The sequence below is a fragment of the Indicator indicator genome, chromosome 7 (genome assembly GCF_027791375.1).
Source record: "Indicator indicator isolate 239-I01 chromosome 7, UM_Iind_1.1, whole genome shotgun sequence".
Classification (NCBI taxonomy): domain Eukaryota; kingdom Metazoa; phylum Chordata; class Aves; order Piciformes; family Indicatoridae; genus Indicator; species Indicator indicator.
Genome location: NC_072016.1, coordinates 14,786,538 through 14,813,284, shown reverse-complemented (window position 1 = coordinate 14,813,284; position 26,747 = coordinate 14,786,538). Strand labels below are relative to the sequence as shown.

Sequence of the window (26,747 nt, the reverse complement as noted above, 5' to 3'; positions counted from 1 at the left end):
TTCAGTGGGCAAGTAGCCTGCTTACCACTGCATTTGTATCACCAATGTTGAGACCGATGTAGCAAAGAAATGTCAAAAGGAAAATTTGCCACAAATTTGGATCATGGATGTAGTGCATTGTTTGTAAGCCTCTTGATGTATTTTGCAAGAACTGGGTGATTGTCTGGATTTTCAGGGGTCCCCACTGAGGAGGAAGGCATTAAGTGTTTCACGGAAAGGAAAATACCTATGTGAAAGGGAAGACTCCTGGACTTGAGACTTGCCGGGAACTTATATTCTGCCCTAGTTGTAACATTTGGGGCATAATGGCTTTTCTGCTTTCTCTTGGTGCTATTATCAGCAGTGTTCATCAACAGTTTGAGGACTGTTTGTTACTTCTAATCATTTAAATATTCTTTATTATTCATTGAATACTAGCACAATATATTGTAAAGCTCATAAACACAGCTGTTAGACATTTAGCTTTCCACTGGAACATATCAAATCGCATCACACATATTACTAACTACGCTAATAATTGTTTCCTATCCTCAAGTGTACTTTGAATGGCCCTTCAAACAAAGTTAAAAAATAATACAATCAAGAGAAGTGGCAATTAAAATGCAACTCCAAACCAAGCATACAATTCTCCCTATATCTATTTGTTTTGTTACCTTACAGAACAAGATTCTTCCCTACTGAATTTTCTTCTTAGTAGCAAGACTGCATTTTGTGATTTTTTTTTAAAAAGAAAATAAATAGAAACAAAACCAGTGAAAGCCCTAGACATTGCAACAGACAAAGGGGGAAAAAAAGCTCCACATAGTGTAATATCAGGTAGTGTGAATGTATTTTGCATCCTTTCCAAGGAGTGTATATTCTTTTATACTTGTGCTCTGTTAAAAAATATAATGATGTAGTTGTAGGAATATATTACAACTCCTTTAACAATTTTTTCTGTCTTAGACATTAACATGACTAAGGAGCACCAAGGATCAGCAGTATCCATTAATAACCTTCATAGGTTCTTCTATAGGTCTTCTATAATACTTCTAGTACTTTACATACTCTGTCAGTCATAAATAAAACAATTAGGGAGTTTAGAAAATCCATCACGACCACAGAGAACAACCATTCAGCCACAGGTAATGTAGACTTTGCTGAGATAAATGGATAAGAAAAACAAACAAACAAACAAAATTTAAAAAAAATTATCAATGTATATGATAGAAGGTTCTACTTCAGCTTTTGTCTGAGACATCCACTGATACCAGCAGGAATACTGAGCAGAGAACCAGGACAGAATATGGCCATATGTTCAGAGGTGCTGTTAAAATGCTAGGTCTCTGAAATGAGGAGGAAACAGCATAGGGAGCCACCTAACGAGCCTTTGCACTCTTCTGTGTTAGGGATTATGAGTTCTGTTCTAAAAATACCATATTTCCTTATCTAGTGTAATAAAATGCTACATTTGCACAATAAGAAACCAGCTGTAGTACCTGTGAATCTCCACCTGACATAAACTGATGAGGGAAATGAATTTTCAAGAGAACAGATTTAGATTCAGCATTTTGTAGTAATTAGCTGACCTTCCAAAAATAACATAGGCATTAAGAACTTCCCAAATCATTAGTGCTTGGCTACAGGTAAAATTTCTGGAAGGAACAACCAAACTGGTAACACAGTTGCACACTTCAGCAAATTAACCCAGCAGATGAATTCCTTACCATTCTTCACTGTACTGTGGCTAGTATTGTGAGTGTAAAATTCTAGTGACTCTAATCTTTGCAGGCTTTTAAACTCTTCCTTTAAACCTGGGAGTAACAGTGAATTCCAATAAGTCAATCATATTATTTCAGAATGTTAACTCATGTAGCTGGCTCGCTCTGAAATATAATTCCATGAAACATAACCTTCTCAAGGTACAATTGAGAGGCAGTAGATTGGGATATAATGCTTGTAAATAAATGTTGGTAGTAGATTAGCAAGGTTATCCAACTCCACTTAAGCTCAGCCACATATCCATAATATGTCCATAATGAGAAGAGTATCTATGTAATTTGATAGAGAGTGCATGTAGGCAAGTATAATAGGAAAAATCAGATCAAAATCAGTGCACATAATTCAATAGGACCTTAAGTAAAAGACCAAAATGAAAGACAAGATGAAGTAGAAAACACGTCATAATTTGCTGGTTGATTGGAGACTGGTTCATGACTTTCCCATTTCATTCCTTTGCCATGAGAGGTGGATTGAGGAAGAGATGGACAAATTGAGTAGGCAATCACAAATGTGCAGCCAACACTGAGAAATAATAAAAGAGATTGTTTCGGGTCATCTGGGCTTTGAAATCATGCTCATATAAAAGCTAAAAATTTATAAAGGCAACCTGTTAAGGAAGTGATGATTTATCAAGATGATTTTTGGGAATGTATTTATTAAGAAAAAAAGTGGAGCTTTCAGCTGTGAAATTTATTTTTAAATCTTTCTAGTCACACCGTGAGTACTTACACAATAGGCAGTTATTAAGCCAAATACTGACCAGAGCATAGGCAGCTAAGGATAAAAAAAGGTATCAGAAAAATGAACTCATTAGAGTAGTGTTGTTCACATGGGAATTTTTTCCTTTCTTTCAATTTTATTTTCATAGAACTTTTAATATATTAAAAAAAAAAGAGAGAGAAAGTATTCTTTATTATAAAGTTTAGGACCGTTTAGGACTGGCTTCTTAAAATATGCATTGTATGTCTTTTCTTAATGATAATTTTTCTGCTGCGTGTGGTTCCAGCAGTACCATAATGCTCTGCCATTATGGGGGTCTCTGTGACTACAGTGAGAAGTGAGCTTGCAAAATCATCTTGTGTGATTAGCTGCTATGCATAGTACGATAAATCTTAATTGCCAACCAATGGAGGTTAGAAATGTTTATATTTTAAAGAAAACACTGGAGCAGTGCAAAGGTGTCTAAAAGCAACTTAGGCTCTCTTCCTGACCTGCACCGAATGATCTTCAGCAACAGTGTAGGTTTCTCATAAGTGATGCACTAGATCTATGTAAACAGAAAACTAATTTAAATTCAAGTTTATAATAGATTTTTATGCCAAATTCAGACTTGGCATAATTTAACAGATATAGATAGCTTTCCTGGAGATGCATATGCTATGCCGGTTGAATTTGTCTTGCCACATTCAAAGTTTCCCAAATTTCAGAAGTACCTATTACTAAACTTCATTGTAGTGTAGTGGAAAAAGCACACTTCACATTCACTAGCTTCATTCAGAATCATGAAGATTAAATAATTGCAATTGCAGTGAAAGGAGTTGCCAGGGTCACACAGAATTCATGCAAGTAATGTGTCACAATTCAGATACAAAACTGATGTGAGCTGAAAAATAAACTGTGCTTCCAGCTTTCACCACAGTAACAGACCCAGCATTGCACCAGAGATTTCTTTTGTGCTGCTTCAGCATGAGGTGTAGAAAGACAGATGCTTGTATTGTATTCTGTTGATTTATTTGCAAATTTTTAGAAAATCAGATTCTTCCTGTTATGCACAGTAAAAAGCCTCATTCTACAACTGGTTCTATATAACTGAACTCTCCCTCCTACAACCAGATCTATATAACTGAAGACTTTTTTCTGGGTGGGGTCCTTTTTAAATCAGCAAAGCTTCACATAAATGCAAGGTTACATCTAGGTGATAATTTACAGGACTGGAGACCAATGCTGTATTTTTATGAAGAACTTATATGTATGACCCACCTGACCTCCGATTCTGTGCATTTTCCATGCAGTACAATACTGCACTGAGTTTTGGTTTATTGTATATGTGTGTACTCTACACACAAATAAAAAGTATCACCTGCAAATAATATTTAGAATGTGAAAGACACAAAATGTAAACATTTTATTTGGCAGTTGTTTCAAACAGGTGAATAAATAAATGGAAAAGTACATCTTAATATTCTTTATAGCAACAGATGCAGTTGCACAAATATTTACATACTGTGGATGCAGAGAACAGTTATTTAATTTCTTTTTTTGTTAAAAAATGCAACTTCCAACACCACTAGACTTGACAATTAAAGATGAAGATACTAGTAATACTTTGTTCTAGCAATCTCAACTTTTAAAGGCATTCATTTGGAAGTAAGATAAGAGAGTCATCATGCATTTAGTTCATTTTATCCACTTATGGTAGAAAGTCTGATGTAATCTCAGAATTATGAGTGTCATGCGCTTAAGTCAACTATGACATGTTTATAAATCAGTGTAGTTCCCTTAAAACTTGAGGCAAAGAGAAAATCTCGTTTATCGATGGAGACATGTATGAAAGATCTTGGTGCCTGTACGTTTAATTCTTGAAACTTCACAAATTTTGCCTTTTCAGCATCCCAATAATAGACTTGAGTGAAAGAATAATCACTTCCAAGAATGGCATATTGATAATTACTTATCTGAAGCGGCTGGAATACCATTGACCCTCGGGATGGCATCCTTTGTAAATCCAGAAATGCTGAACCACCCCACTTCATTACTTTAGAGTCCCCAATAAATCTTGTTAAGCAAATGTATACATCCTCTTTCACTTTGAAATGTTTCACTGCATATGCATCTTCCATATCTTGGATATCAAAACGCTTAACAAATTCATTTGTTCCTTTGTTCCATTGATATATTACAGGTCTTTGGGAGCTACTTGACAGAATTAAATGTGGTTTGCCAGATATTTCAAGATACTCCACATCAGTATCTCTGTACCAGGCATGCAGAGACTGATGGGAATAAAATCCATTCCCATTCCATTTGTAAACCGTGGTGAAACCAGCCTTTGAACTGTCTGCCACAACAAAATACCAGTCTTCAGCAATCTTGAAAGTTTCAATGTCATTGGGTTTTCGGATTTTAAGGATTTCAATATCCTGAATTTTTATAAACTTATTAGCAAAACGATCTCTTTTATATATGTGGGAGCCTCCAAACAGCTGTGCGACAATGACAAACAGCTGACTCTTAATAACTATAGGTTTACACACAACAGTTGAAGTACCTATAAGAAGAAAGTAAAAGACAAGAGTTAGAACCACTTTTTGGATCACCTGTTTTAATGTTGTGTCTTGAGCATTGTTCATACCTGTAATGTTGTCATAATTCCTGAACATCACTTCTACATGGTCCCATTCCAGAAAGATGCACTTTCCAGTAAAAGGCTGAGCAATAACCACATATTCATCATTCATGTATGAGAAAGTATCCACTGACAGAGACTGGTATGGCAGGGACTGATAAACTTCAAATTCTGCAAAAGTGCACACAATGTGTGATAACTACAGAGTTACTTTCCACACTGTACTGAAAAAAACATCTGTTTAATAGATAACAATATATTACAAATTAGAGTATTTCATGACTAGTCCAATTTTCCTGTGGATAAGGGACAACTACCACTTGTTTTTCAGTCTTTCTCAATTAAAGGTGATTGGCATGTTGGACTTACACCTGCACACAATTCATATTGATTTGAGTGGAATTTCCGTCCAGTATAGACTTCCCGCAAAAACAGATCTTAGAATAAAATAAATTTTAACAATAGCTTTGACTTTAATTTAACAAGATTAAATAATTTGAAGCACATTACCTGTAATAATGCAATCAAATTCTTTTGGAGAGAGGCTATTGATTTTGCGCTTCTTATATTCTGGTGGGCTTTCACAGTAAATGTCTTCAACTGTTGCATTGGTGCTGCCCAGCCATTCCACTAACCACTTCAGTTTGCAGTCACAATTAAATGCATTGCCTCGAAGATCTCTACAACAAATAAATAATGCATTGAAAATTAGTAGTCAGATGATGTATTCCTCCTTACAGAACAACAACAAACTGCGATCTTGTTGTGCCCTCTTGCTTAATATCAGTTGATTCCTTCCTGACTTAATTTGTCCTCACCGATAGTGAAATCTACATACCACCAAACACCACCCCTCCACCCCCTCTTCCCCAGTTTAATTATACTGAGGTAACCAAAAATAACATAACTTGATGGCCGGTAGGAAATCTTTGTTGATTTCCTCAAGTTTACAGGTTCACCAATGCCTACCAAACTATTGGCCCTGTATTTCAGGAGGTTGGTTCTTTTGGATTACCCTTGCTCAGTAAGAGCATTCTAGAATACAAAACTGGAATTTATGTAACCTGATGATCAGCCAGTCAGTATCTGCTGTCTCCTTTAGATGTACTCATTTAGTGCTTTGGGAGACACAAGCAAGTTCTGTTTAAGTCTGTTACAACTGTCTTCAGTAAGATTACAGATTGTATGTACAGGAACAGGCAAATGCCAGGACCAGACTGTGCAACCACCTGGCCATCATCAGTTGTGCCAAGTAATGCTACCAGATACACTGACCATCTCCACATCTTACTACTGCAGCCCCACAGTATGAATTCAGCCTACCTTGTTAATACAGAAAGGAGGCAAAGGATCTGCTGCACTTATTATCTCAAATCAGGTGAATGAGAATTTGGTGTGTTGTAAACATATTTCAGCAAAGCAACCATAAGATTAATTTGTTTATCTGTATTTTGTATTTTTACTGGTGTTTAAGTTACATATTTAAACAAGGTCTTGTTTTGGTTTGGTTGCAGTTAGATTTAGTGTAGGACATGGTACTTACTATGACACAAGCTTTTGTGGTAAATGACAGCCTTCCCAGAAATTGCTTGCACACAGAAATGTTATTCCATTAAATATCTTCCACCCTCTCCTCACACCATGCTTTCTCATGCATCCCTAAGGATACTTCCTTCTTATTTACTGAGTCTTACTGAACGTGCAGATCTCTCATATAACTACTAAGAACATTGCTTCTCTTCGTAACTGGTGGAATATTCAAAACTAAAGCAAATTATCAACAACAGTAGTTAAAAACCAAGCCTACCCATACTGAGTAGTCTCTACCCCGTAATAAGACTCCATTACTGGTTATTGATTTGATTACTCAGAATGTCCTCTGAAATAATCTGTTTCTAGTTTTACCATAATTTATATATAATTAATTGCTTTCTTACACATTTGTCAAAGAATCCAAGCCTTTGAATATGTCTTTTGGAAGCGATTGGAGGTTATTATTTGCGAGACTCCTGTAAAAGAAGACACTTCAGTATCAGTGCTTGCTCATTAAATTACACATTTTTGCAAGATGTAAACTACTATGTAGGGTTTTTTTTCTTAAGGTAAAGACCCTTGGTTTTCTGCACCATTTAGTTCTGGAAGATTGCTTTTAAGAACAGCTTTTACTTTGTGATTTTTTTTCTTCTACTAAAATGCCATGATTCCTTCTGCTTTCTGACTCTTCAGCAGCCTTGCCATGTTTACAGTGCTTCACTTAGCAGGGTAAAAAATGCAATCACCTCTGGTGTTTTGCCAGCACCATTATTTTAAAACAATTAGTCATAATTTGATCTACTGATGCTTTTCACTACATGATGTTCATATTACCTCAGTTTCCCCACTTTGCTGTATCTCACCTAGAATAAAAATCTAATACTATGTTTCATTCCATTGGATTCAGGTTTAGCTCAGTTTTTTGAAATTTGGTGGTCAGCATGAATTTCTTTCCTGGAATGTACATGTGTGTAGGAGACCAGTTTTTAATGTTAAGAAATCTTGTTTAAATTCAGTGAATATTCTAGCTAGTAAAAATGATGAGGAAATTTGAACAAGCTTGGAATAAGCAATAAATTACATTTCAGTCAGCCACATCTATGTGAGTGAACCAAAGGTCTGGGTTCTCCAAGATGTCACTGAGGGCATGACAGGAAAAGAATAATGTTGTAAGGGTGTAACTTATGCCTCTTTTGATTAACAAAATTATTTATCGCTTACGAGAAGAAATGAAAATGGAAAGAAATAATTATAGTTTAAGATCCCAGTTAGAATCTGTAGCTAGTAAGACTGAGAACCTCTTCTGGTTTTGCTTGTAAACATAAATGTTATTTATTAACCACAGTTTCTCTATCCAAGCAAAGCCACTTAGGCATGTACTCAAACTCAAGAACAGGCCCAGACACACTAGGTCTGCTGTCTCATTTAAAATTAAGTGTTTGTCTTATCAGGAGTAGTAAACATGGAATGATGCCATTAGTCCATTCTGACTCACCACTTTCAAAGTACATCTGATTGTAACACTGGTGTATGTATCACATGCTTCACTTATGATTAATTTTATGCTCAGTAGCAGTTATTTAGAAGTCAGGTAACTCACATGGAGAAAGCTAAGTAGATATGAAAGCTGAGGAAGGTTTAATGCCCTATATATTCTTTATATATTATAATATAGCAAACTGAAAGGCATAATGCACTTGAAATGTGGAAATACAACTGACACAAAAACTCATACAAGGTTTATGCATTTGCTAATTTGGGGATGAAAATTATGCACTTTATATTCCACTGTTAAAAGCACACATATGTTAGACAACACTGGCTTGTCTAGATGCTGCTGTATGTGGTATTTGGTTAATAACAAGAGAGTAAAGGTCGAATCAAGCATGCAATTGAACTTATGGTCAAGGTTCTGAAACAAATGCAATCAAAAGTAACACAGAAGTTATTGCCTAATCCTAAGATTTTGGCATTACATTGGTTTTGACATTTAATTAATTTAGAAATGCTATTTTTCTTTAAGTTTTCTGTTCTTTAGTCTACTCCAAGCAGAAACAAATCGTTACATAACAATAAATGCTAGATGGATCTGTTTTACAGTAAGAACACACAATTATTAAAGTTAATTGCATTATAAAAATACAAATGTTTGAATAGCTTACTACATTACAAAAATTACGTTGTGAAAAGGAAGTGAACAGAAGAAATAGAATAAACTTCATCTTCCTCTCTAATTTCATGGAGCTCATTTATATACTTATTTACTATGATTCTTTTAAATATATTTTATGTACACAAGTATTTTCCTGTTTCTTAAATGAGAAATGCCTCAGGGTGCCAAATTATTATTCTTAACGTGTATGTGCAGTATTCCCCAAAGAGTGAGAAGTGGTTCTGCAAGTAGATTAAACTAGTCACATTCTGTGGTTAATGGACCTGCCTTTGCAGTTATTCTCTGCAGATTTCTCATTGTCTTTACAAACAGTGCTCCGTGCACAATAGCAACATGATGCAGAAATCTATGTCCCAAAAACGTGCATGTAACCAGAGTGTCTCCTCAAATGTCTTCTGCGTATGTTTTCTCTTACAAAAATGCTGAAGCATCCCCAGAAACCATCGGAACAGGCAGGACAAGATGTTACTCTTGGACTGTATGCTCTGTGGAGAAGAAACTGTGCCTTCCTCTGTGTTAGAAATGCAGTTTGCTCATTGGCAGCAACAGCTACTAAATAAGTAACTGAATATGATAAATAATGTACTGGACTCGTTTGCAAATATAAAGCTATTCATGTGCATAAATATCTTGAAGATAGGGTCCCAGTTACCAGCTTTATCAAATTATTTCCCTTTTTGAAGAATGCTACACTTCTAATGTGGATTTTAATGGGATGAGCACAGTCTGTGTATCTTTTTTTCTTCTCTTCTCTCTTCCCCAGACCTAAGGCCATTCTATAAGTAACTTTATCTACACAAGTAGTCACAATAGGCTTGGTTTCAGCCAGCTATGACTCTTATCTCTGTTCTGACCAAAAACGGAAGAGCGAAGTGTTTTATGGTACACTTTCTACGTGGTTAAAGATACGGTGAATTGCAGTTTAACTATTATATTTATGCATTAGGTAATTAAAATGGAACTTTTGCTTTCTCTTCTGTGGCAAAATGTATGAAAGAAAAAGTTAAATGACCTTGTTTCAAAACCCTCTCGAAGGTCATTGTGTTAAGGCCAAAAGGTTAGAATCCACTCCCCTGCCTATGGCACATGCCCCAAGATATATGTTTCTGAGTGCAAACACTCAGAGATGGATATAAAGCAATTTCAGGTACTCCCCAGATATTTTAGACTCCCTTTCTTGCAGTGTTTTTGTGTTTTATTTTTTACCCTACATGCTGTATTTTCAATATATTTATCACCCGCAAAAATGACGTTATTGCTTGATGTAAATAAGAAACAAAATCTTGTCTAAAATCTGTCTTGCTACCTCAGAGCATGGGGATGCTACTCTTGCGTTTGCAGTGCAATGTTACAGCTATTTGTTGCCAGTGTGCGTTTTGCCTCCTGAGCACAGCATGGCGTGTGCATGGGAAGTGTTGCTCCTAACAGCAACATTAGCATCCAGAGTGCTTTTGACTTGTTTCCTTACTCAACTAATGCAGCAGTGGGGCTGCAGCATGCCAGAGGTCAAGAGTTGGTCATGTTTCCAGGATAGCCAAAGGGCTGAGCAGCAACACAAGGAACGTTAGTGTCAATGTGTGACAGACCCTCACTGTGGGATGCTCTTGCTCACATGCAGGAGAGGACAGGCAGTGTAGGGCTGGAGTCTAAGGCTTGGTACACCCTACAGCCTACCCAAGGGTGGCTGTTATATTCCCTCAGATTTATGCCAGACCGGGGTGCCTGGGAAGAGGCACATGTCCACCTCTCAGCCTTTCACCGCCATGGCACCTCTGTGCTGACCAACAGCTCCCACCTTCCCCCTCTTCAAGTCCCAAACTGAGTCTCACTTCAACAGCATCGAGATTCCTCACCCATCCTGCTTTCTCCCTGCTCCTACACGTTCAGCTGGAAATCCCCAGTGCTCTGAGCAGAGAAAATTAGGGAGCTACTGCCAAACATGAACTGCTTGGAAGCAGTTTGGGTCCTGGCCTTCTAGACATACCAGAGTTTGGAAGTCTTTACTGAAAACACAAAGATTAACATTCTAATAAAATTACTATTAATACTTAAACAAATGTGAACAATAATATATCAAAATCTGATATTCTACAACACAGTGGTTCAGTTACTATATTAAATATGCTCAGTAATATATTCAACCACTTTACTTTACTTACAGGTGGATTAAAGATTTCAGTCCTCTGAAAGTATTTCTTGAAATTGACTTAATGCTGTTGTTCTCTATGAACCTGTAATGGATTGTAAATCATTCTGGTCAAAACAATGCCTGGAACTTGGAAGCCCACCCATCCTATTCAATAATGCCAGGAAATATACTTTTGTTCACTCACAAATATTCTAGATGAGGAAGGCCCATAAAAGCATCATCACTAATAACATCAAAAGTGTTGGATGTAAACAACCTGCATAAAGAGATGCAAACCAAAAGTCCATTAGGTTATTAGCATCTTTAGAAAGCAGTTCAGCTTGCCCAAATTCAGTAGGCCAAATTTCTACTACCTGGGTTCATAGTTTTGCCTGTGCAAGAAGTTCAGGATTGTAAGCCTGATATATTGCACCATAGTCTGGTGCAAAGGGAAGGACCCAACAACTTGCTGCTTTGCCTACTGGGGCCGTCTGATAAAATTCCATTGACTTCTGTGGGATGTAAATGTGGGTTTATTATGCCAGCAAACAATGGGATAGTACAAGGACCACTAAAGACATACTTTGATGAACAATGAAATGTTCAAGTACTACAGCAGTCTAAATTGTCTTGAAGAACACTTACTTTTGATGACAACATAAGGAAAGTACACAGCTGGTTAGCCAGATATCAGGTTGAATTTCTACCACTGACAGGCAGGAAAATCCCTTAACTTACAAGTTAAACTTCTGAGCATACTAGACCTGAGGGTACTGAAAAGTTACTGAGGAAAAAATAGAAAACCTCTTAATTTAGTCAGTGTCCAAATCAGAACTATTTTTAAGACCATGTTATATCTGCTGGAAATAGCTCAGTGTGTGTGCATGTATTTTTCATCCATGTAGCAGTAAAAATGCCAGCATTTAATTTTATGTATTTTGTAAACATTAGAAGTGCACTAGCATTGATTTTTCCAGCTTCATTAATGCTTATCAACTGCACTTGCATTTGTGCTTTTAAATTCAACTCTAGACTGCCACACCCTTAATATGGTGAGGCATTGTCAAGTATGATGAACTTTACTTCACCCCAGTGGAATACTAGATGCACATCTATATTTTATTCAGCTGGACCTGATGGATAAATAGATTTACACCATGACATCTTTAGGCACTCAAGAATGCAAGATTTTCAAGTATGAATACACTTAATGAGTTAATCTCTTAATTTTAAATTTGCATTAATGATAAATTGTAGTTGATTTATTTCTCACTTGGCTATTGCAGACTGTGCTTTTCCACTTTAAATATGATCCTTTGTACGTATGAAAAATATAAGCAGGAAATTCTTCCTTTTTATTAGAAACAATAAATACTTCTCATGCAGAAAATGGATAATTTTTATAAAATCTCTGACAAATTAAGTAAATCTGCTGCCTGCAACTAATTTTACTTTTCTGAAGTGATTTCACGGGATAATTTTTCCTTTTCTGCATTGTACCCTTCTTTTAATTTAAAGAACAGGGTGGTATGTCTTGAAACAGTGTAGCTACTTTAGAGATTGCCAGGCTTATAGCACAGGTCCTGCACTTGGTTAGCTCATTTGCCTCTCATCTTGTACGCCTCCCCTGTGGCTGCATTACACATATTTGAGACACAAAGTGCTTTTCTCACACTCTTTGACCTCAAACACCAGACTTGCTTGAATTGTGACTCAGGACAGTGCTCTGTAGCTAGGGTCTATATTGCCTAGCTGGAACTGTACGCTGCTAGCAGGTATGGATCCTGGTGCAACGATTGCCTCCCTTCTCTCTATGTGTTTTCATGTTACCAGTTCATAAAGGCACCCTCAGCACATTGTTGATACAGAGTTCCAAGTGCTGGAGATGATGGCAGGGAGATTTTCTCTACATTTAGGGAACGCTCCTCCTGGCACTTCAACATAACTGTGCAGGTCCTTCATATTTTTGTTGTCACATGAAGAGCACCGAGCATGCTATCCATAGCATTCAAGAAGAAAAGCTCTTCTGCCCTGGGACTTAGAGTGTTCACCACAGGGCCATGAATTTTTCCAGAGATCACTGCCATTCCTACAATAAAACCAGTATAAAATAATAATAGCAGCAGATATACTCCACACACAGAAGTATGGGGCTGGCATAGTAGAGATACCAATGCCAGAGACTATTACACAGAAAATACATATAGGCTGCTAAATCTTTCTCTTGGCTAAATTAAACCTACCAATACAGCTATAACCATGGAAAGCTAAAAGTTACTGTAATTTTTAATTAACCTGAATTCTCCATATTCTTATTTCCTTTACCGTCACCTGCCAATGGTGGAAATTCTTCTGTCCTGTGTATAAAGTGGAGCTTTGGCCTCACAGATATAATTCTGTTCCTACGGTCTTGTGTTTAAAGAGTAATTTGCCTTCAGTCAGCAGCCTGACTTTCCAAAGATGGCAAGCAGCTCAGCTACCATGTTAGAAATATCTCTAGAAAAGTGTTCAGCAGCATTTTTAGAAATGCCAGATAGCAGAAGTAAGTAAGCTGTGGATTGTTTGCACCATTTTAACAGATCTCTCTCATTGAGGCCTATAATGGAGCAAAACCTGTTTGTCTGGGGTCAAAGCTCTTGTTGGAACATTGATTAGTAGCACCTGAGAATGTGTGTTTTAATGAAGTATACAGTAGATCATGCAAATTATTACCATTACTAAAATACCAAAAAACATGGCTTACAGACACAGATCCCACTGTGCTGGGCACTGTAGTAACTCAAAATAAAAAGACTATGTCTGTCCTACTCCACCCCATCCAATTATGCCTCTCCTGGCAGGGAGATTGCCAAGTGTAGGCAGCATATCGTAGCCAAGAAAGATGATGTCCTACTCATAGTCTTCAGATACAACCTCCACCAGGAGCTATTTATTTTTCCCCCCTTTCCTTTAAAAGGCTCGTTGCAGGAATTATGTGCAATGTGTCCCTTTTCTGATCCGTGACCACCTTGGAAAAGCTTCTCACAAATAAAGCACCATGGAAAAGCATTTAGGTTTCCATAGTAACTGCATTTACCTATTTACCCTGTATCCAAAATTGTTCAGTATGTCTGCACCTCCTTATCAGCTCCACTTGAGGTAGTAGAGTACAGCTAGGGTCAGGGCTTCAGCTATCAGGGCACCAGCAGTTTAATCTAGCAGTTGTAGGGCTCCAGTAGATCAACATTACACCTCTGACCACATCTAGAGTGCACAGGAAATCAGACTGGGACAGACATCCAATTTTGATTCCGATCACATCAGAGAGTCTGTTTTGCTGGATTTCTGAGACAAATCTGGGTGTGTGTCAGGCTGGCAGCATATCCACTATAAACAGTTCAGGTTACACCCCCTCTACCTCCGTTCAGCTCGCTATTATATAATCGTAAGCCCACATTTCTAGGAAAGCGTCTGAGCCTGTAAAAATCCTATGCAGAAATGCATCTAATATTTAAATATCACAAAATATTCTCTTCCTGCATATACCTCATTGCAGTACTTAATTCTAAAATAATTGCTTGCATTTTTTTTTAATTGAAAGAAAAACTTCATTACTTTTGTGATTTTTTTTTCCAAATAATAAGAAATAACAAATAGGGTCAAATTCAGGCACTATGTAGGCAAAACTCCCACTGAAGTGACTAAACTTACACAGAAGTCAATGGCAATTTTACATGGAAAAGGACTTCAGGACCTGTCCCACTGCATTGAAGGGCCTGAGCTGAGGGGTTCTGAGCTCACAGTCGATTGGAGTTGCAAATGACAGCTTTATATTGGAATCAGGCCCCAATATTGCAGGAAAAAAACATGAATAGTTGTTGCAATGATCTAGTCCCTACTGTAATGTTAATTAAAGTATAATGAAGACAGCATACATTCTGTCAGTGAAAGCTTCAGCATGCAATCATTCAAAGTAGCACTGACAACACATAGCCTTGCAAAATACCAAGTAGATACTTTGAAAAAATTAAACATGCACTGATTCCTAAAAAGTCTTGTATTTTGCCATCTAATTAATCTTCTCTTGCTGTTTCTTATAAAATTAATACTGAAATCCTTTCTAAAATATTTATGGATACATATACATTTCATAACAAAAACTGTATCATATAAATATTTCTCACAGAAGCTGCAGAGATGGTGTGAGCAAAAAACTCCCTTCTGGGATTTTAGTAAAAGCAGATCTCACAAAGGATCTGGAAAGAAGAAAAAAAAAAAAACAACACAACCTTAAATTAATGTAGTCTTATATATCCATACTTACAATAATGATCTGCTCATGACAGAGACATTTACTTATATAAGTAAAAAAAAAAAAAACAAAAAACAAAAAAAAGAATGTTACAGGTTTCATGTAGTACAGAAGAAGGTATAAAATGGGATGTGTGCATGTAAACAGACAGACAGACAAATGAAAGAGATGCAAAAAACAGGATTCAAGGATGCAGTATAATTTTAACATATTAGCTGATAATTCTGAATGCTGGAGATACCCCATGCAGCAAACATCCTTCCCTGTGCACTGAAAACAGCACACATCCTCGTTAATTTAAAATCATAAATTAAATAATCAAATGCTTACAGCCCTTACAGTGAGATAACATCAGGCGGAACGCTGCGAGGAATAGATCTGGCATTTTCACATAAAGCATTATCTTTGGTACAAGTACACCAGGCAGGACATTTTGGCTTCACTGGTTTCTTCCCTTCAGTCAGCAAAAGCACAGATAAAAGGCATAAGAAATAAGCAATTCTTCTAAAGGGTCTGCTGGCATTTCCCATTCTTTTGATCTGCTCTCGTTCCAGCCAGTTGAAAGAATATCCCAAAACATGAACAGGGGTCCTTTATTCAGCCATTGGATGTCTTTCTGTAAGTCCAGGTCAGTATTTGTTTCTTCTTTCTCAACCCTTTTCTTTCTCTTTCACTCTGGTTTTGTAGACAGAAACCTGCAGCTGATCTGTATGTTTCCACTCACTCAGGCAACGTACTGCTCAGAGAGGAGACCTGCGAGGTGCTGTAAGATGAGGAAAATCCAACCGGCTGAAGGGGAAAAAAAAAAAGAAAAAAAAAAAGAAAAAAGACTTGCATCACCACAAAAACACTGAGCACAACACAGCATTAGATTGCAAACTGATGTAACTGAGAAATACACAGCTTTCTGTTTTCACAGGGAGGCCCTTTCCCTGTTACCAAAAATAGTACAGCATTATGTTTTGCTGGTGGGTGGGTGAGTGGGTGTGGGGTGGAGTGTATGTGTGTGGGGGGAGACATCAGTCATCTTTTACTGGATCCCTACAACCTCGTGAACCTTTGAGAATTATGCTTCACATACTGCAAGCAGCAGAACTAACGGCAGTATCCACAGGAAAATGAAAGAGAGTGAAATCATCAAAAGCATTGCTGCAAAAGCTGTTAGATTAATTTTTATCCTTAGCCCTTATTGCACATATTTGTATGACTGAAAAACAAGCTGCCACACATGGAAAATATTACAATGTATGACAGAATGCCTACAACTGTCATTCCTAAACAAAATATTTTCTCATGCAAAATAGACATGAAGTGTGCTTGCTTTTTTTTTAAATTTTATTTTCTTTCTTAGAAAAAGAATAATTCTTGTTACATGTCTTCTATGCTGGCTAAATAAGGTGGATCAAGCAGCATTCAAAATGGCCAACTTCAATCGAAAGTTCAAGTTAAAAAACATATTTGCATGAAGTCATTTGCATTTCCCATTTTAGATGGGAAAAAGAAAATTGTTATTTAAACACTAGCTATGTTAAACATGTAGTTACGAATGGACCTTCTTTGAAAAGTGACAGGATAAGGACAGATTTTGATGATAATAACGAATCTTTACAATGCTGCCTGGAGGCTGCAATTGAAATGAGTGCTAGATGCAGTATGAGTACTCTGCAAGATACAGTCCACAGCCTGAAGACTTTACAGTAAACTACATTAAATATTTTATAGAGAACTAGAGCAGCACCTAAGTGTTATTTTATAAGGAATGGTAAGACAAAACTGACAAATGCCAAATAGCTGCAAAGCCATATGGGATGATTTTATTTTTTCTAATATAGGATTGCTCTTAGAAGACTTTGGCAAACTTGAATAGTTCTGGACACTTCCCTGTCAGTCTGGCAGCATGTTAACTGCTTATGTTACATAGATCACAAAGCCTACTAGAGTTGACCCAATGGTACAGAAGTTTAATACAAAATTTAATACAAGTCATGCAAACTCTTGACTCCTTCATGTAGGTGCTGTCTCATCATCAGGAGACCCCTGATCTCTTGATGAGGAAATCTCTCTTGGCTTCTGGTTACTCCTCCTTTGATTTCACATGGCCACCCAGCTCTGGCCCATTGCTTCTATTCTACAGACCACAAAAACTCAAGAGCAGCACCAGGCCATGTCTGTCTTCCTCAGGAACAATGCCAGCAAGGCTTTAAGTGCATACCTATGTAGGCACCCAGCAGGAATTTCATATGCTATTAGTAAAGGATATCAAAGGGGAACAGCAGCCTGCAAAACTGCAAGAAACTCATTGTATGCATACTAGGCAGGACCCAACATTGCTGCTTACCTGGGCAGTAGCTGAGGTTTGTCTCCCTAGGTTGAGAGGAGACCCACAGAGCTCACAGCAGGTGGTGGGACTGCATCCTCTGAGGGACTGGGGATTGCCAGAAACATCCAAAAAGCTTTCAGAGGCAGATGATCACCTCTGAAGGCCCTGCTGGAAGAGGACTTTGGTGCCTGTACATTGGCATGCTCCCCACCAGGCACCCGTACCTACAGAAGAGGGCAGCTTGTGCTTTTTCAACTTACTCGCTCTCCACGGTGTGTTTTTTTAAAGCTCTTTATTAATTTAAGTGAGAGACCACGTTTTTGCTCTTAAGAAAATCTTCCCTGTCAGTGGTGTCTTAACTTCAACTAGGAGTGACACAAGCTGTGTTATTACTGAGTCCTTCCAACTTCTGAAGGAAATGGTACAGAATTACAATAACCAAAGCACTGAAATCATTATAAAGCAAAAACTGATGCCTTTCCTTGGATATAAAGGTTACTTCTCAGTATGGAAATGATCTAATTGTCTGACTGAGAACAGAGTTGGATTTGTGGAACTTGTATAAGTAGGGTACATCATCTTCTCCCCTCTAAGATGTCCAAAGGCATAGATTTTGGTGAGGTGAGAACAGAAAATTCTGTAACTTTTCTGCAAGAGAAGAGCTCTGTTGTTGTTTGTTTGTTTATTCCTGGCAGAGCTACCCATTGCCATGGCAATATTTTGCCATTGATGGTGAAACCCTGTGTTTCATTTCCTTTGGCTCGTTCACTGAAATCCACCATCAATTACTTAGGCATTTCTTTTTAGTTAATACTCCAGCCACATTGTGAACCCCCTGAAAACTTTGCAGTCTAGCATTGTTTACTGCAGCAGAGCAAGTAACCTTACTTCAGTTTTATTCATCCAGACAATCACCTAGAAGTTTGTTTTCTATTCCAAACTACATGTCAAAACAACTGGTTTTTCCAAAATTGTGAATATTATGAATATTTAGAACAGCTCTATCAAAAGAGAGGCATAATTCATTTTCCAGAGTCCTTTTGTGCCAAGCTCAGCATCTCATTTCATGACATGTAGTAATTTTAAAACAAATTGGTTCACGGGTTTTCAGCAGTGCAGCTGCTCTCCAGCCATTGCAACATTTGGCTCACCTATGCCATCATTGTTTGTTTCCTGGCTAACAGAGCAGGCAACGGCCTGCTGTGCCCACAGCCCAGTGCCTCCCTCCAGGTCCTTGCTAGTTTATTTTCACTGGGGTTTCAGGGACTGATTAGGCACAACGCGATTCAAAGTTTATTTATTATTCTACCAACACGGTTCCTTCAGAAGGATGAAGAAGTTCTGGCTTTGCGTTACTCGGTCTGCTTCCAATCGTTTGACAACGTTTTAGATGAAAACTCTTCCCCTTGCCGTGCAACGGCGGTGCTCGCCGGCAGACATGTTCCAGCGTGGGCAGGGATACTCTGGGCTTCTGGCTGTCACTCTTGGTTCGGTTTCGGTGCCCAGCAGGCTAGCAAGTCCCGACGTGGCCCTCTGCGACACCCACCCCCCGCGCTGAGGGCTGTGTCGCCGCCCGACCCGGGGCTTTGGGGCCCTCACCCGCTACCCGGTATCCCGGCAACCGCCACCGCCGCGCTGCCAGTGCCTTGCCTTGCCTTGCCTGCTGCCGGCCCCGCCGGTGCTGTGCGGGCCAGAGCCGGTGTGAGGAGAGGCCCGAGGGACCGAGAGGCGCGAAGGGAGGGCGCTGTGGCCCTGGCTCTTCCTTTGCCTTCCCCACCGGGGCCCCCTTAGGATTTCTGCCCTCGTTGTAGCGATGGAGAATCAACCCTCACTGCCCTGCGCAAAGCAGGTTTTAGAATTCCCTGCACTTTATTTGTATGCTGTGATATTTCACCTCTTTAATTTTGACTTGAGCTAAGTAAGCCTTAGAGACTGATCATTTCTCACATAGTCATTTGATAGCGTTAGAATCAAATCTGTTATTTCTTCCAGTGTATCCAAACTGTTTGGTAACAGCATTTTTTTATAGTAATCAACCATCTAATAACAAGCTGGTATATGGCTGTCAAAACTAAAAATACTTTTGCTAGTTGTCATTAGAGGTGTTCACCACCTTCCACTACTTGTGTCCTTTGGTTAGACTCAGCACAAATTTTGTAGCTTGGCTTCTAGAGCAGACATATGCATTTATTATTGTTAATATTTACTAAACATATATTTTTAGCAAGTATTCTAAAATGTCTGGCTAAAATGTGAATACTTCTATGAGTCAATCTGTTTGCTAAAATATTTGAGTAAAGCAAACACAAATGATCAGAACATAAAGCCAAATATTATTTTAAAAAATATTTAATACCTTTTTTAGGGATTCACTCTGCTCCACTATTTGCATATTCACATTAGACCAATATATTTTCATTACCAACATATGACAAAATTTCAATAAGCTTCCTGTGTTTTCATGCTCATATGTAGTACAAAGGGAAATGTATTCCCTTTGCAGATATATATACTGTTGTGGTTATCCTTTATTTCATCCTGCTTTTAGAAAATTGCATTGCCTTTTCTATGCTCGGTTGGAGCTGCCTGCACTTGATATGGCCTAATCCAAAATCCACTGAATGCCAGACTTAGTGAACTTTGCTGTACTTGCTGTTAAGCCTATAATATTACACTACATAGATATGTAATAGTCTGAATCACTCCGAATCACTTAATGTTTGGGGGTGGGGGGGGAATTTTCAACCCACCACACCCTGATATTGTGAGTCTTCTAAAGAACAAAACATTGTCATTGCCATATTACCACTGTGTTGGAGCAGAAGGATTTTGTGATCAAGGCCTTTAACAAACATCTCATGAGTCTGAGTTCTTCCTCAGTGCCACCCTTTTAACAAATTCTGCAGTAAATGGCAAATTCAAAGCAGCTGAGACCAAGGCTGTACTTTCAATAAACAAAACAAAGTCCTGTGAATTCTAAACAGTTCTGAAAAGACTATGCTTCCTGGTGGATCTGGCACCAAGACCCATTGACAGGAAGAGGCCTTCTGCAGGTTAGGCATAATAAAACTTGAGATGCTTTTATACCAGCTCATAGCTTGGGAATGATCAAAGGGCTGGCCAGAACTTTTTATTTGGAAAGTTCTTCTGACTTTGCCCTGTCTTGTCTATACAGGTCCCTATTACGGATATCCCTCTTTATTACACCACAAGAGTTTCATTAAAAGGAGAACAACCAGGCCAGATCACATGTCAAAAAGCTGAGAAAATAGCTACTTAATTGCTGCCAACTTTAAAGGAAAGAAAAACTTGGAGGGTGGCCTCCTCTCCCTTGCATAAAGTAGCCAGTTCACAGTTCACCTTGGAGTTAGAAGTGATCACCTCGGAAGAGAATCATGTCTTATGGACATAATTGCATGGTGATGCAGAACACCTACTTCAGTAAGCATATCCTGGTGAATGTGCAGGTGGCTCTAGGACTGCTTGCTGGCTTAGGTACGCCAGAATTTGAAGAATGACAACAAAGTATGTCAGGAGAGATGTACTGTTATCTGAGCTGTCATTCTTTAAGGAAAACAGATGCACGGTGTATTTGAGCCAAAGAGAAGCTAGGCAAAATTAATCTGTGTTTAGCTTTTATTTGGTTACAGCCAAGGACTTGCAACATCATATTGATTCTTGATGCTTTATTTTCAATTGCAGGTCTTTTAAATAGTAAAGAACATTAGAAATTACCTCAGAAAACAAGTTAAAGCTATAAAATTTCTACCCCTTGTGAGCTTAAAGGCTCTCTCAGGCTGGGAAGCACCTAAGGAGGAAATCTCATCCAACCTCCTGGGAAAACAAGAGGGATAAAGGCTAAGAAGCTAGATAATAAGCATCCAAAATGTATTATGTTTTGATAGCACATGACTTTTAATCCAGTATCTCAACACTTTAAGGACCTAATCCACCATCTTTGAACAGCTGATATTTACAATACTGCTAATGTTAAATGTTTACATGTTTTGAAGAATGATCGTTCCTGCTGATCTGACTGTCTTCCAAGGCAGGCAAATAAATGCCACCGCTCAGTAGCTTTACCTTATGAAAGTAAGGAGAAAGAATAGAACAATCAAACAGAAAAATCCATTAGCTGTTCTTCAGGTCAGATATAGACATAACCTCAACAACTGTACTGGCTCTTTACTATGAGAAAGAGCCCACAAATCCCATTAATCTGGTTATGTGTTGACCCCCAGTTTCCTCTGGGGTTGTCTGTTCCTGCTCCTCTAAATGAGATTGAGCCTGTAGAAAACCCAAGGCTAGGACTCCTCAGCGATTCCCTAGCTCCTGTATTCTGTTTTCCAGGAAAGTGGGACCAGTTGCTTTCTCAAGTGTTTTAAAAGCTCATAAACTCTGTTACAAAGCACTGTGCTTTTCAGCATGTAATCCAGTAGCATAAAGTTAACTGCTCTCCTGGATACTAGCCTTTTTTCTTCAGACCTAAACAAATGAATCCTACTTTGTTCCTATCGTCAGTATTTTGCCTTGAAAATGCTGACAATGGATATTTAGAGTTGAGGAAGACATGGAAAGTGCATGCATACAAGCTCAAGAGCAAAGGAAAACGCAATTCAAGATGTGTGAACCTATGCTACTTCATGGTTCACAGCAGGAACTCAGACCACACTTAACACACAAAGAAGTATTAAGGAAGGAAATAACATAAAAGAACACCAAGTCTTCATTTGCTGCAGAAATATGCACTTTCTCAATCTTTCAAGAAAATTTTCCAGAAAATTTATCTGTAGTTAATTTGTATTGTAGGAAGATCAGTGTCTCATGTGTGCAAGGCTGGAAATGGGGACTCTTGTTAGCCAGGTGACATGCCCATCCACTTCACTGGAACTGACATCAGACTTGTCACCTAGCATGCATCCTAATGTAAGATTAAACTGCCCTCTATAGGAACCTCTCAAGGAGGAACAGTCGTGGTCAAATATGCAAGTTACTTTTTTGCCTTTCTTTAACCTATACAGCCTGATCAGGCATTAAAAGCACAATATTACTGAGAGAAGCTGCATTTAATTTATAATTGGAAATAGTCTCATAACTTCTGGAGAAACTCGTGTGGTGACATTGAGAATGTGGTTCTGTGCAACGTTTAGTAGGATGGTTTCTTTCTTCCCAACACTTTCATGGGTTCTTGGTTCTGCCTTCATCCACATCTCCCTACTGGTGTTTCTATCTCTAATGCTTCTCTCTGGACTGGATTAAATACATGATGTGGTAAAATAAAATAAAGGGGGGGAAATATAAAAAAATACGCCCTAGACAAGGTCAAATCCTTCCAAAACAAAACAAGAATTGTTAGAGCCAGAAGCTGCAGCTGAGGACATGAGCAAACAGGGAGCATAGGCTTCACCATTAGAGGAAACATATAGGGACCCACACATTTAAGGGGCAGTTTCATTATTACAAAGTCTCACAAACATTTAAATGAACCACAGGACAGAATTGGTGACAAAATACCTCAGTCTGGATCAAAGAGGACAAAATATGAACCTCATAAAATGTCCTAGCATTTTGCTAGCATTCTTTGGAGGACAGACCCTCAACAGGTATATACAAACTGACATGTGATAGTTATGATCTCCACTCTGCCTGCTCCTTGCACTATTTATTCATTTAGTAATGGTTCATAGGAGGTATCCTTCATGCCTAAACTAAAAATACAGAGGGATAGAAAATCCAGTCCAGTAAGAACCCTGTGTCCAAAACAAAATGTCCCAGATTTTCTAGCATGAGCAAATGTTTTTTATACACCCCAAACAACATACCACTGTCACTGTAGCTAAATGCCATTTAATTGGCAGATAGAAAAGTCTATAATACATTTCTTCATGGAAAAATGTTTGAGCTCTTCCAGTTTGCCAAGATGCTAATTAAAAACAGACAGCATGTTATAAAACCCTTTCCTTGACCTGTGCTATCTTACACTGCCCTTCTGTACTTTTTCATGACATTGCCTCCCTGCAAAATTATTCTAATCTTTATAAAATTGTATTTAATTTTTCTTGTCATTTTGTGGACAGAAAAAGAAAGTAACTACATATTATTTATTTAAATACACATAGGAAATTCATTTGTTACATGGTGGAGATAATAGGCTTTTGAGGAGAGAATCTTTACTCAAAACCAGAAGGTTTCTACATCCTGAATAATTCACAATGAAATAAATCTCAGTGTAGACTGAAGTCACTGAAATAGTTCGAGTAAAGCCTTATTGGAGTGCCACTGATACAATGAATTACACAATGAGAAGGACGTGCCTCATCAAACACATATTGTTTCATCATCACTAATCAAAATGCTTTACAAAGCAGGGGTTTGGATCAGTGCTGAAACATTTTAAGGGGTTGTTGGTGATGGCTCCACAAGTGTATTTTACTGTTTTATTGTTCTTAAAAATTCAAGAAATTTTGAAAAAATACCTTCTTTCAATAAGAGTTGATCCCTTTTGCCTCAAGCAAATACTAGGTCTGCCTGACACTCCACCCCACTCTGTGGTGGGCACACTGCCACTACACAAGCCCAGCACAGATTCTCCATCAAATAAGATACCACACCAAGCTGAACTCCCTGGTTCCTTTTTCTTACAAACTGTATCTGCCCACAGAAGAGACTCTGGAGGGCTGAAGAAGTCCATCACATCTGTTTGCTCATATGCCAACATGATCTTTACTCATCACAGCTTTAAGAAACTATTTGCTCTTTTGGATGCTGCCTCTCTCCCTGTGGAGTGGGAGGGCAAAACCAACACAACAACGTTATCTAAGAACTGGCTGTGTTTTTAAATGTAGAGAGATACATATTCTAGTTATGACTGCTCAGAAGATAAAGGATTTTCCCTACCCTGAGTATGATAACATTCACATTTTGACCTTACAATGCTTTCTATGTAACACTTTTCCAAGACAACGATCCAAATTCCATACAGCTTTCTTTTAGACTCCAGTCACTTGTGGGAATCTTCAAGTTTCCATTATTGCTGCCCTTGTGATTTAGGCAAAAATCATTAAAACTGCAGGGCTTAATTCCCAGCCTCAATATATCAATAAGAAGTAATAAGAGCTCCTTCATGAAGCAATATAGCTCCCCAGCTATGAAAATAGCACACATTACTGATTAAACAAAGACATGCAGATTTTTTCCTAAGCAGTTTTTGAAGCAAATATGTAAGAGAATATGTAAGAGAAAAAGAGAAGGACAAAACCCCAGAAGAACTCAAAAGAACAGTAGAGGCATCACAGAAAACAACATCTTGAATCCCAGGCATTGGGAAGGGGGGCTTGAGAAACATCCCTAGAGAACTTCTTGGAGCAAGTATTGGCTGAAAAGAGCTTGGAGTCTCCTGCTGTTCACTCAGAGAAATGAATGCTATACTGTCTTTGCAAATAAAGACTGACTCAAAGATACCTGATTCCATTAATAATTTATTTTCCTAACCAGAACAATCTGAAATAATGTCTTTTTAGATAACTGCTCAGGTCATAAGTAGAATACTGCTCTACTGTGTCTGACACCTCTAGCTGCCCTCAGGGAGGCAGATCTCCCTTTACATACGCATTATATACACGAAGATCTCTCTCTAGAGCTATATATAGCATCTATTCACAGAGGAGCACCACAACCACTTATTCATTCTTTTCATACTTTACCTGCTGTTTTCAAGACTGCCCTCATGCTAAAAATAGCTTTGCATATTAGAGGAGGGTTGCTATAGATTCAGAACGGGCGATGTTAGCAAGACAGCTAAATCCCTCTTTGCTGAGGACATGGAGAATCCACGTGGATGTGGCTGATGGGCAACTGCATTATTAACTGTGACCTGGGATGCAGTGCCCTTTCACAAAGACTCTCAAGCTCCAAGGCTGGGGTATTTGTGTTGTTCTAAGACTGCAATGAACTGTAAATCAATACAAATCATGGGTGTCACCATAAGTTTCAGGCTTTTTCATATTGTAGTGTTAGACCACAGTACAACAGTACCTTTATATATGAATAGCACATTAGATTCTTTTTAACTGGGAAAACAATTTGATATTCTGTTGTATGGGCATATATTTCTGCAAGCATTGACATCTCTGAGTAAGATAATACCAAAATGCTTCGTTAAGTTGTTCTTACTACAGAGCTGAAAGGCTAACAATTCATCATCTAATTGATTACTTTCAAGGCAGCAATGAAACAACACAAAAACATTGTATTACATACTGTTGTTTTAAACTTCTGGCAGTGCACTTTCTGACAATGCTGACAAAGCTAACGTTAATTTTGGAAGTTATCTTCCTGTCTACAGTTTAATAGATAGCGCAGGTGAAAAACTGCTTATACATAACTATCTAACTCATATACAGCAAAAAGAGTGTACTATAGATAAGTGTAATATGATTGTTAAGGTTACAAAACCTATGTTTTCAAAATCTGACAAAAATTGTGGAATCATGATTTTATTTTGTCAAGCTTGAGCACATAGAGGCTTTGAGAACTGTCTCTAGAACAGTTATACTCTGCAGTTATAAGCATATTAAATATCTCTTAGCTCTCAGAAGTCATTTGTCTACAGCAGGAAAATATAACAGATTGCAACCTTTCAAGATGATGATCAGATTAACAAAGATATAAGCAACTGTCTGAATAAGATTTGTCTTTCATAATGTAGTAAAAATCCTTCCAATGTAATCTTGAAGGCAAGATACATGAATTAAAGGGCAAGTTGCAAGAAAGAATAGATAGCAAAATACTTGTCATTAAAGGTAACTCTTACCTAGAAATACAGAATTTTGAAATATATATAAAAATATTTTAAACTTCCATATTTTTATATATATATGTATACATGTATGTATATATGTGTATATATATATATATAAAAAAATATAATTTTTACGTATTTCACAGTATACATTAGGTCCCAAACACATAATAAACCAGATTAATTTCTGGATACAGAATACCTTAAACTTACTCAGCTACATTCAATTCCTTAAAAAATTAGGTGATTTTAGAAAATTACAATGAAAAGTTGAAGCTCAATAGACAACTATGAGAGAAAGATTCTGCTTCAGGAGTGCTGTATTAGAAACTGAGTTTAATGTTTCTTCTCCAAATAACAATTTTCCTAGTTCTTAAAACTTGTGGCTGGATGAT

General features: G+C 37.8%; 1 protein-coding gene across 2 annotated transcripts; it reads right to left on the bottom strand.

Moving 5' to 3' along the window:
- Positions 1-4,211: 4,211 nt before the first annotated feature.
- On the bottom strand, positions 4,212-15,780 carry LGI1 (leucine rich glioma inactivated 1). 2 transcript variants are annotated; one of them, XM_054382234.1, is made up of 8 exons: positions 15,572-15,780; positions 15,105-15,176; positions 11,147-11,218; positions 10,973-11,044; positions 7,045-7,116; positions 5,618-5,787; positions 5,114-5,278; positions 4,212-5,029 (listed from the first exon to the last, which is right to left on the bottom strand). In XM_054382234.1, exons 1-8 carry the CDS (start codon positions 15,760-15,762, stop codon positions 4,212-4,214), a joined length of 1,632 nt encoding a protein of 543 aa, XP_054238209.1. In that variant the 5' UTR covers positions 15,763-15,780. The 2 variants fall into 2 exon arrangements, with proteins under 2 accessions (XP_054238209.1, XP_054238211.1); XM_054382236.1 differs by having other exon boundaries at positions 4,247-4,266; positions 15,572-15,762.
- Between the last annotated feature and the right edge of the window lie 10,967 nt (positions 15,781-26,747).